Here is a 12,205-nt window from a genome sequence, read left to right as displayed (position 1 = left end):
GACTTATTTAAAAGGAACCTCTGTCACAGGAGATAAAGATCCTCATTTGAATATGGTTTTTGCTATTGATTGTGCTTACCTTTAGGAACCATTGGATGCCATCTGGACTTCTTTTGACAGAGCTTAGACTTCAGTGGGCTGGAGATGACAGAAAGGAATGGTATCATGGGGTAGACTGATTTATTGTGATAGGAAGAAGCCGAAACTTTTTTTTTTTTTTTTACTTTTTGTCATCACTTCTTCCATCTCCTATTTCCTCCCCCTATTCCCCATCATGCCCCAGTCCCTTCTGTGCTCCTGTCCTCCCTGTGGCATCATCTGATACTTTTGTTCTTTCCTTAATGGTCTCCCTTACCTCTTCTTTTAGTTGTTTTCAGAACATAATAAAGTAAAAATTCAAAAGGGAAAACAAGAAAACCAAGAAAGGAACTGTGTAATCAGTGTCCTGAGATCATATCAGCATTCCAGTGGTCCTCCCTTTCTCTCCAGCCTGCCATGCATCACCCCAACACCTGGCAAATTCTGAGGATGCCTCAACTTGCCTGGGTTCTGAAGAGCCTCCTCTGGGAGTCACAAAGTCTTTGTGCCTTTTAGACTGCTATGGGCATGTGGGCAGTGTATGTCTGTCTCTGTGTGTCTGTGAATGTGTGTCTGTCTGCATACAGTAAGATTTACTGTTGAACAGGCTCAGTCTGAAAGAACAAAACATCCTCCTTATTCTTGGGTCCTTTTGAGAGATAAAAATGCCCTCCTTGGAGATTATCAATGTATCTACATGTATCTAGCAGATAATAATTATTTTGTTCAAAAAGGCTGATCTTTAAATGACAGAGAACATGGCGCAAGGAATGAGGAATGAGAATCCATTTGCTGCTCTGTTTATTTGCAAAAAAACCAATAAGGGCTCAGTGTCCACTAACAGAAGTTTGGTTTTATGGTTTTTGTTTTTTTCTTCCCTGCGCTGAGACGTAAAATCTTGAGTGTGGAGGAAGAGTTTAAAGGAACAGAGTTTAGGAGGCCAGGTTGCATGAATGGGAGATGAAGTTCTGTGGGGATGGATGTTGAGACAGTGGGAAGGTCCAGATTTAGGGATGCTTACAAAACCTGTGTATGGGGGCTTCTCTGGTGGTGCAGTGGTTAAGAATCCACCTGCCAATGCAGGGGACATAGGTTTGAGCCCTGGTCTGGGAAGATCCCACATGCCGCGGAGCAACTAAGCCTGTGAGCCACAACTACTGAGCCTGCGCTCTAGAGTCCACGTGCCACAACTACTGAAGCCCATGCGCCTAGAGCCCATGCTCCACAACAAGAGAAGCCACCGCAATGAGAAGCCCACGCACCACAACGAAAAGCTGCCCCCCTCTCCGCAAGTAGAGAAAGCCGCGCACAGCAACAAAGAACCAAAGCAGTCAAAATAAATAAGTAAAATAAATAAATTAAAAAAAAAAACCAAACCTGTGCGTAGGAGGGGATATTTGAAGAAGAGAGGATCTGGGAAGGTGTTTGCCAGTGGGTGTGGGGTTGTGTGGAGAGGTGTGGCTTGTGTGTAGAGAAGCAGGAGGCTGAGGATTTAGTGATGAAAGGAAATACTTGTGGAAAAGGAGGGTATATTTGCAAAGGTGGAGTCCAGAGGACTGAGGGTTTGTTTCACTGAGGATGGTGTTTGGGTAACGGAGGGTGGGGAAAACAGGCTGCTTTCCGATGTCTGAAATGAGAATATTGCTAGAGGAGGAAGTGGTTGTTCCTGAAGCTTCTAAGTAGTCCCCCTCCCCCTTCATCATGTTTTCATGTTGGGATTAGTGGGAAAAGAGGGAGGTTTTTGTGTCCATTGTTCTCCATTCTTAAGCTTGGAGTTTGGGGCTGAAGTAGATTTCTTAGTTTTTCCTATTCAGTCCTCTAAAAGCTTCTTCCCTCAGGCACCACTGGTCACCACAGAATTCCGCCCCCCCCTCCCTTCCACCTCCCCAATGGCACTGCTTCTGACAGACTGCTCTAAGCTGGTGTCTGAATTCAATTACGTGTCATCAGTAGGTACTTTAAAACATTGCCATACCGTAAACGTCAGTGCTGAAAGAGGCCAGCCTGTGGACCACCAGTGTGCTGGGAGAGTTTGAAACACCAGGCATCAACCACTGTCTGTGGCAAAATATGCTCCCAGAGCCAGCACCTCAGCTCTAAGGCCCCTCATAAGAACAACAGAGACTCAAACTTTTTCATAAAGTGGAAATTTTAACCTAAACCCTCCTGATTTCTTTGGTAAGATTCTTTTTCTGAATTTGCTTCTGTAATCTACATCCATCCCCTTTCCCCAGCCATATGAAAAGATTTCCACTTTCCTTTCACTTGCTCTTGCACTCCCCCTTTGATTAATTCCTGCTATATTGGGTGATCCTGAGAAGTGTTTGTGCACGGCGATGTAAAATGACAAGTAAAGTGTTGTATAATTTAAGAATCCTCCAAACTCTTGGTATAAATTACCTGGACAACTGCATTTACATATATAGGCCAGACTTTAAGACTCCTACTTCTAATGCAACACACACAACACAACACAGTAAATACTTCATTTTAATTTGTTCATTTTTTAAAACTTTGCTCCCTGGGTGTGTATTCATTATCTTGAAACCAAGATCCCTACAACTCTGGCCATCACAGTGCTCTGAAGTCACCATTAGTGACTTACAGTTTGGATGGGATTAGCTTCACTGTGGTGTTATTTGGTACAAATGGAGCAGGAGAATTATATTTTAAAACATATACCAGCATTGTGGCAAAGAGGAAAGAATCTACCAAGAAACTTTCAAACATGATCCCTGAGATTAGTTTTTCCAATAATTTTCTTCTTAAGGGAGGATGTACCGTGACTTTCCGTGGTACCTTCCAGAGATCTCTAAATGACTCCTGGTATTTTCTAATCGACAATGAGATGATATACGTTTCAGGTGATAAAATAACAAGAGAGCTCTGGAGGGATTAAATTTATGGATTGGAAAGTAAGCCCAAATGTTTCAACACACATTAACTTCTTTCCTGTTTAGATGACCCGGTGTTGTCTCTTCTTTCAGATGGGCACCAGATGCCTTCTTCCCTTCTCCACACCGGTTCTGTTTCTGTGCGTATGCGTGCAGTATATGGAGCCATTAGTGCCCTTGGGGCTGTTTTACTTCCACAATAACATAATGCAGTGATTTTATAATTTCCATGAGACTTCTTTTTTGTTTACATAAAATGTACAGGAAAGCAAAAAGAAATACACCAGCGGAGATCAAGAAGCCAGGCTAGAAACCTCGGAGAATTCCTCACCTTTCTTACACGTGTTAACATAGACCTCTCTCCGGCCGCCCTCTCTCTTGTGTGTCACTTTGACAACACCTCTTGCAGTGTGCCCTTTCACCTCCCACAGCCCTAGTTCTTCCTCTGCTTTCTTTTCCTAACCTCAGCTGCAGTCTCTAATACATTGTCTGCAGGGCTCCATCGCGTTGCTATCTCCCTCACTGTTAGGGAATTAAACCCAGTCTCTCCCATTGTATCCTCTGCCCTCCTGCCTCTGCTCTCCTTGCCTTAGCTCTCGTCCTCATTCAGAGTACATTACTGCTTCCTGTTCTACATTTCCCTATGCTTTTCCCACCTCTAGGCCTCCACTCGTGTGATCTCATTCGCAATGAAAAGAACACCCTGGAACTGGGGAAGGAGAGAGAGGTATCATGAACCATTATTGTCACTCCTAGGGTCAGAAAGACCACCTGTGTGATTCTCCACCTTTTGAGTTGAATTGATTTATGGGATTAAGAGATCTCAAATTGACACAAGTATACATACATATGTACTCAGCTATGGTAAACTCAGCTTCAGGAAAATGAGTGAATTACATGTTTATACTTGATGATAAATCTTTAAGTGTACAACTTTTTACACATCCTTAACAGACCCAATAAGGTTGAACTGAAAAACCAGGATATCAGACATGAATATCTTAAAATATTCTCTGGAATGTTCTTCCCTCCAGATCATCTGTAGCTTTCTTCTGCAATATGTGTGGTGGAGAAATGTTGCATGGCTGTTTCTCAGATGTGGTTTATTATTTGCAAATGTCTTGCTTGTCTCTTCCCTAGAGACTATAAAGCTGATCTTTCAGCTAGTACTACTGTGGAATATTTTGGTGTTGTATTTTGTTTGGCCAACTAAACTGCGTCAATAATTACATTTTTTGGTGGTGGCGAGTTTTGGCTGAGCTGCGAGGTATGAGGAATCTTAGTTACCTGACCAGGGATCGAACCTGTGCCCCCTGTAGTGGAAGCACGGAGTCCTAACTACTGGACTCCCCAGGGAATTCCCAATAATTAAATTTTTTGATTAAAAAAAAAAGTGTATGTGAGGAGGAGAGAGGGGCCAAGTGTTGCCACCCTGTAGGGTAGTAAGAATACCCTTTAGTAGTTTGATACTATGTAGTTTTGTTGGAAGAGGGAATGATATTTGGTAATATTTTGTTTGGGTGATTAAGTAGCATTTGCAACTGCAAACCGGTTGAAATACATTAATACATTTTATCATCTGAAATGACATTAATGTCCTATGCTGCTGAGTCAAAAATTAAACTTTTAAGTATCCTTTTTGACATAAACCCTCAATTCTGCGCCGTTAGAGCAAATATTGAAAGTGCAGAGTTTGGGCTCAGTGCTTAGCTTCTGACTTCCATTAAACAGCATCTGCTCTGCCTTGCTTTCTGGATGGCTAACTCTGCACTATCTTAGCTCTGTTTCCTATTTTGTATGCACTACTTTATAACCAAAGTCTTCCCCACTAACTGGCTTTAATTTTTTTCTTGTTATTCTAACATCTCACTTATGGATTTCCCTTTGTATCCTTATCTAAAATATCCTAAATGGTTGGAGGATTGCTGTCCAATTTAAACCACACTTAAGATAGGCATAGACTTGGACCCCAGAGATCATATCTTACATGGTGGTGGAGATGGGAAAGGATTTAGAGAACTATGAGAGAGAAATACATAGTTATTAAATATAGAAAATAACTGTTGCTTTTTTCCTACACAATTTTTGTTATTAATTCTGTCAGAGACAGGATGTTTGCTGGATGTACCAGTAGTCTGACCTTAGATGGGCTTGAGATTTTGTTTATATTTTTAAAACCACAAAATTTTAGGTGTGGAGGTGGCTTTATGCTACCATTGGATAATACCCATCAGATTCCCTTTCCTCAATAGGACTTAACTCCATTGTCATTTCTTTCTATGATAACTTCCCCAGACTACCAGTCTCACTGGGTTAGCCCCTCTCCATGCTCCTTTACCGATCTGTCAATCAATCCTCTAACAAGGCATGCATCACACCATATAGCATTTATTCGTATGTGTGTTTTCCCCTTTGGACTGTGAGCTATGTGAAGGCAGGAAATGGTATCTTTGACCACATATTTTCCAGGGCCTAGCTTAAAGCCTGGTTTATAGTAGGCACTTAATGAAGATTAACACCTCCATAGTAACACACAACTCCCGAATCTCAGTGGCTTAAGACGATCTTGGATTGGCAGAGACCCTGCTCTCTATTGCCCTCACTGAGGGAGGTAGGCTAAGGAAGCCTCTACAGACTTGGATACAAGTGAGTCATCTTAGCAGGGGATGGAGACGGTGAATCATGCTCCAGCTCTTGGTGTTTCAGCTTGGAACTGACATGTCACTTTCTCTCCTGTTTCATTGATCAAAGCAAGGGACATAGCCACACCTAATGTCATGGGAATGAGGAAGAATAGCACTGCTTTATTTCTGAAAAGAGAGAACGGGAATAATAGTGAGCAACACGAGTGCCTGTTAAGCCAAAGTCTGATATGTGGTAGGCACTTAATACCTAGTCAGTGAATGAGGAACCTGAAACTACCTGTTAGGATTTTAATTTTTTTCTATACAATAAGCAGAATCACTCCAAGTAATGAAATAATCTAATAACTACATTAAAAATGAGCATACTAAATATATTATCTAAGCCATAATCAGCAAACATCTGGAGACTTTTTTTTTTTTTTTGCGGTACGCAGGCCTCTCACTGTTGTGGCCTCTCCCGTTGCGGAGCACAGGCTCCGGACGCGCAGGCTCAGCGGCCATGGCTCACGGGCCCAGCCGCTCCACGGCACGTGGGATCTTCCCGGACCGGGGCACGAACCCGTGTCCCCTGCATCGGCAGGCGGACTCTCAATCACTGCGCCACCAGGGAAGCCCTGGAGACTTTTTTTGTAACCACTCTGTTCACTTTATTCATATTAGGGAAGGTGTTATGTTTGATTTTGCAGTTTTTTCAGATGCATGAAGTATGGAATGGGTAAATTTGCATAATTGTCATTTTTGCCTGAGTCATTTAGAAGATTTGGAAAAAATGTTGAAGTCTTCAAATATTTACGTATTTAGTCTGATGAAGAAGTTCTTTAAAGTAACCTTTTTCGGAAGAGTTAATATCTGGATCAAAAATTGGGCAAGAGCTTAGGAAAATGAGAGTCTAATCAACTTAGAAATGAAGTATTGCTGCAGATTGTATGCTAATATTTTACACTAATTTTTTTTCTTCATTGTTAAGGTAACCCAAACACATTGTATAAAATGTGGAAAATACAAACTAGTTTGAGAAAGGTGAATTAAAAATCACTGGTGTGATTTCTTTTATTCCATTGTTCTTGTTATAGAATACGCATATGGACAAGTGAAGAGAAGATGTTGGCTTGTAATGGGGGGTAACAGTAGAAATATCCAGAAATGATCAGATTGAGACTATGGATTAAGGACAATATTGATAGGATTTGTTGATGGATAAAATGAGGAAGGAGGGAATAGAGAAGTGGTAGAGATGGTAGAGGATATAGTGATAGAGGGGATCAGTGATGATTCCCCAGATTTTCGCTTGAACATCTATGTGTAATCCATGTGTATATGTGGATGTATATATAAGACTGCACTCATTGTATGTGTGGTTTTTAAAATTTACTTAACATTATATTAATGTATTTTTAATGCTATAAACATACCTTGAAATAAGATTTTAAATGGCTTAATATTCACTCATATGATATGCTATAGCTTTTGATTTTCTCCCTTATTTCGGGGGCAATTAAGGTGTTTTTTCCCCTTTAATAAATAACATGGTAATGTTCTCAGGATCCACCTACTTCCTTGTCTCCTCAATTCAAAAATATTTAACTTGAGGGAATTGACCAAGGTTTGCTGGAATTTCAACATAGCAAACCAACATGTGATAAAGTTAGTCGGGAATAGAAGGAACCAAGACTAGAGGTCATCGTGGTTTCAGTCTTCCAAGGGGGCATGGTGAGATATAGCTCAAACCAGACTGGTGTTGCTTTCGAGGTCAGAATTGGTAGTGGCAGACAATTGCTGAGAGGGACATTTGTCTTGGATGCATTCCCCAGGAATGAAAGACCTGGCAAGAGCCAGATGGCAGGGCCAGATCCCAGCTGGGAGGCAATTCTAAAGGAGAATCTCAAAAAAATTTTTGAGGTCCACTTCAAAAGACAATCATGCTTTTATCCATCAGGGTAGGGCTTTGGGTTGGAGGATAAGGTACCCAAGGCAGAGCTTCCTGTGGGAAGCTGCAGCTTTGAGGAGTATGAGGACTCAGCCCATCTCTAGGATTTAAGCAGCCAAACTGTTTCTTTGCCCCACTCTCTGGGTAAGAAGCAGTTCCTTATTGGGCTGCCTGCATTTGCCCAGGAAATCTCTGAGGGTGACCAAGCAAGGTGAAGGTCCTCCATCTGTGGCTGGGAGGGAGTGGGGAAGGCTGTGATGGACACTGAAAACTTGCGTTCATTGAGTGTCTCACCTGTGGGGCGATGGGAGTCAGGAGGGGCTGGAGTATGATAGAAATACTAGAAAACCCTCTGCCTTAAACTTGTGTCTTGGTCACACGTTATGATTACTAACCATAAGTAATACTGTTTATATATAGTGCAGAGATGCAGTAACCAGTGTTGGAGGTGCCTAAGGAGTTGGAGGACTGTCTTAGCAGTACCTGAGTTCAAATTTATGTTTAAATTGTGTTTTCACTTTGATGATAACCTAAAGAAAATATTTTTATCCATTTGAAATATAAGGCTTCACATTTACAGTGATAATTTGTGATTAAAAAGACATTTTCATAGACTAAAACTGTAGTTTCTTAAGTTAATATTGTTCAAACTAGGGTCCAAAACATATTCTTATGGGTACATCCATTAAAAAAATTTTTCTTTTCATCGTGGAAAATAGAATCCTAATCTGATCCTGGAAGAATGGGTGGGTTCGGATGGGTGCAAAAGGAGAAAGGTGTTTCCATGAGAGGAGAGAGTTAGATCAAGGATGATCATGGTGCCTCTGGGATGCCTGGGAGCTTGAAGGATGCGTCAGTTTCAGGTTTTTAAATACTCCACCCTGACCCTGATATGTCAGGAATATGGGGAACACTCCTTCCTCTACTATTACCTACCTTTCTCTGGTGGATGCGGGAGCTTTATTAAGTCTTTTTGTTGAGAAGGTAACTCTCATAGCCCCCCTTTAAAGAATCATCTTCTAACCCTCATGTTATTGATCAGCGTCTAACACAACATTTTCTTTCTCTGCCAGAATGTGAATTTAGTTTCCTCAGGACTTAACTTCTGAGCGGTTAATGATTCTTGCAGAGACATCTAAAGGAAGGCCCATTGCAGCATCCCTTTGGATTTTGCTAGGTACTCAGGAAGCAGGTGGTCCTCCAGGGGCTAGAAAACTAAAGGGACATTGTCTTTTTTAGGTACCAACCTCATCTTGCACTTGTACTTGGTTAGGGATTTGTTCCTCTCAAATTTCATTGACGTCCTCTTGAGTTATTTTTCTTTTGTACAAGAAACATCCCAGATCAGTGGTCTTTATTCATCTTCATTTTGCAGGACAGCTTTTCTAGGTTTATTACTAAAACAGCATTTGTGTTTTTTAATTACAACAGATTGGACTGCAAACCTATTGTAGGATGAAAAATGTGGTTCGTCTTTTTAAATCTTCTTTGTTAAGTAAAGCTATTTCTTTTTTTTTTTCCTTTACAGATTCCAACAAGATTATGGCAGAGCAGAGCCACATGCAAAAGCAGCTGGATTTACAGAATGGTAGCTTAGAGGTGGGCTTTGTGGCGAATTCCCTCGAAAACGATTCCCAAAACATGATGGAGAGCCTGAGCCCGAAGAAATATTCTTCCAGTCTGAGATTTAAAACCAATGGAGACTATTCTGGTTCCTATTTAACCCTCTCACAACCTGTGCCTGCTAAAAGAAGCCCTTCTCCTTTGGGAACCAGTGTCAGAAGTAGCCCCTCCTTGGCCAAAATCCAGGGAACCAAGCAGTTCTCTTGCGATGGAAATGACAAAAATATTTCCGTGAAACCTCCCACCCCTTTACGCAGCACTTCACCCTCTCTTAGTGGATATCCACTTGGGAGAACAGACTTTGATCATTTTACAGGCCGGGACACTGAAAGGTCCTTGAGGCTTTCAGAGAAGCCTCCCTATTCCAAATACAGCTCAAGGAATAAATCCCATGACAATGTCTACTTTCTCGGAGGGCTGGAAGGCCGAAAAGCATCTGGCTCACTCTTGACCATGTGGAATGGAAGTTCCCTGGGTGATACTGGCTCCTTGTCCATCGGTAGGTCAGGGGCAGCCAACATGCCTTCAAGCCCAAAGCAAGCCAGGAAAATAAGCATCCAGGACAACCTGACACTTCAGCCCAAGGTGACCAGACACAAGGATCTGGCATCTGAAAACATCAGTTTAAGAACTAGGAAGTACTCGAGCAGCAGCCTCAGTCACATGGGCGCCTACAGCCGATCTCTCCCCAGGCTGCACAGAGCCACAGAGAATCAGCTGGCACCTCTCAGTTTGCCTCCAAGAAGCTCTCTGGGCAATTACAAACGAACGAAACTGGGGGAAAAGGATCTACCTCATAGCATCACAGACAATGACAATTACCTGAATTTTTCTTCTTTGAGCTCAGGAGCTTTACCCTATAAAACCTCTGCCTCTGAGGGCAATCCTTATGTGAGTTCCACCCTCAGCGTCCCTGCCAGTCCTCGAGTGGCTCGGAAGATGCTTCTGGCCTCCACCTCCTCCTGTACCTCTGATGACCTTGATAGGGCTTCCTACTTGGGGACCAGCCCAGGTCATTCATTCCCTCCCGGAGAGCTTGACAGAGCGTTTGTGGCCAGGAGGAACTACTCGTGTGGGTCTGTTGAGTTTGATGATGCCGATCCGGACAGCCTCAGACAGGCCTCAGGAACCCCCCAGCCTGTCCTTCGGGAACGGAAAAGCAGCATTAGCTCCATTTCAGGACGGGACGACCTGATGGATTATCACCGGCGGCAGAGGGAGGAGAGACTCAGGGAGCAGGAGATGGAGCGATTGGTAATCTTCTCATCTGACTTGACCTCACTGTTTCATTGAATAACTTCTTGGAGACAAACCCCAAGGATATATGCGTAGAATTTCCATGTGCACCAGCCACTGGTCCCTTCCTAGATTTCCTCCTGCTAACCTTCCTCTTCCCAGATCACTATTATTAGTCACAAACAGATAGTTTGAAGGCCTACGTGTGCCTAATGTTATATTAAGTTGCTCTGCAGAGGTCTCACAAGTATAAATTCTTGATAAATCTAACAAAGATAGCTGTGAATTTTACTGAATTACTTTAAAAGTCTTACAAACTTCTCTCTTAAGACTATGAGGAAACACTGATTTGTATTATTTATGTCATCAAATTTGCATGTATATGCTATGATGGTAATAATCAGTGAAATGACAACTCATTGGAAATTAGGCAGTAAGTTTCTCTGTATAGCAAGTTGTCTGTAAAGTTGAAAGGTTGCCCCAGTGGTGCTCAACCTTTTTTCTGCACTGTATATAGACACACACACACACCATACTCCCTTCAGCCATATCTTAATACATACAGTGACTCAAAAAAAAAAAAGTTACTGAGTTGTCTTTTTCTATGGATTTATGATTACTGTAAAAAATATTGAAAATAATAAGAAAAGAGGAAACAGGAGAGTCCCACTAATGAGTAAGAACAAACTGCTGCATTTTTCTATTTTCTTTTAAGCATAATTTTTTAGGGTGAATACCTGTAAGATTATTTTGATTCATTAATGATTAATGATTTCCTTAATGTGGGAAGCTGCAGGATGGTAAAGCTGATTTACAGAAGTGTAGGAGTATCAAAAGTATTTTAGTTACTAAAAGAAAGTATGCTGGAATAAGATTTCTGAATCACATACAAAACTAGTTAATGCCCTACAGGACAATAAAATTATAACTTCTGGATTATAATGAACAGAAACTTTTGCATCTATACAGGACAGAATTTGCTTGAAATTTTAGAAAAATAATTATTCCAATCACTCACAGTTTTTGATAAGTTAATGTCTATCCTTACAGAGTTTCCAAATATCCTAATCACTAATAGTGAATGAAAACAAATGTGTATACCCCTAGAGAATTTGGTATTCTGTGGGTGGATGTTAGATGGTGCTCCAGTATGGCAGTTCCTTTGTTATCATAAATAATCTCCAAAGATTTTTCATGATCACAAAAGGCATTGTATTTGGGCCTGATTCATTGACATAAGCTAGAAAAACTTTTAATTAGCATGTAAAAGCCTTCCTGTATACAGATAGCAAATCTAGTGCTATACTGTGCTGAACAACTGTCATTGATAAAGCCAGAGAATCAACTTCTATGATTTATTAAGTTACCTAGGAGAGCATTTCAATGGCTTCCACTCCAGAGGTCTTCCTTAAATGCTTTTATTTACTCTTCTGTTCTAAGGGTAGGAAACCAAACTCTTATTTATTTATTTATTTTTATTTTTGGCTGTGTTGCGTCTTTCTTGCTGCACGCGGGCTTTCTCTAGTTGCGGCGAGCGGGGGCTACTCTTTGTTGTGGTGCGCAAGCTTCTCATTGTGGTGGCTTCTCTTGTTGCTGAGCATGGGCTCTAGGCCAGCACGTGGGCTCGGTAGTTGTGGCTTGCAGCCTCTAGAGCGCAGGCTCAGTAGTTGTGGCGCACAGGCTTAGTTGCTCTGCGGCATGTGGGATCTTCCTGGACCAGGGCTTGAACCCGTGTCCCCTGCATTGGCAGGAGGATTCTTAACCACTGCGCCACCAGGGAAGTCCCAAACTGGTTTCATCTT

General features: G+C 41.8%; 1 protein-coding gene across 12 annotated transcripts in view; it reads left to right on the top strand.

Moving 5' to 3' along the window:
• Positions 1-12,205, top strand: part of PHLDB2 (pleckstrin homology like domain family B member 2) — a 235,721-nt gene that overhangs the window by 127,265 nt on the left and 96,251 nt on the right. For all 12 annotated transcript variants that reach the window (XM_024735332.1, XM_024735343.1, XM_024735342.1 and 9 more), the window contains exon 2: positions 9,073-10,421. In XM_024735332.1, coding sequence (XP_024591100.1) covers positions 9,087-10,421 — 1,335 coding nt within the window. In that variant the 5' untranslated portion in view covers positions 9,073-9,086. The remainder of the gene's footprint in view (positions 1-9,072; positions 10,422-12,205) is intronic.

This window comes from Neophocaena asiaeorientalis, unplaced genomic scaffold (genome assembly GCF_003031525.2).
Source record: "Neophocaena asiaeorientalis asiaeorientalis breed wild unplaced genomic scaffold, Neophocaena_asiaeorientalis_V1.1 scaffold136, whole genome shotgun sequence".
In the NCBI taxonomy this organism is placed as follows: domain Eukaryota; kingdom Metazoa; phylum Chordata; class Mammalia; order Artiodactyla; family Phocoenidae; genus Neophocaena; species Neophocaena asiaeorientalis.
Note: the sequence above shows the minus strand (reverse complement) of the source record. Positions and strands in the feature narration are given on the sequence as shown.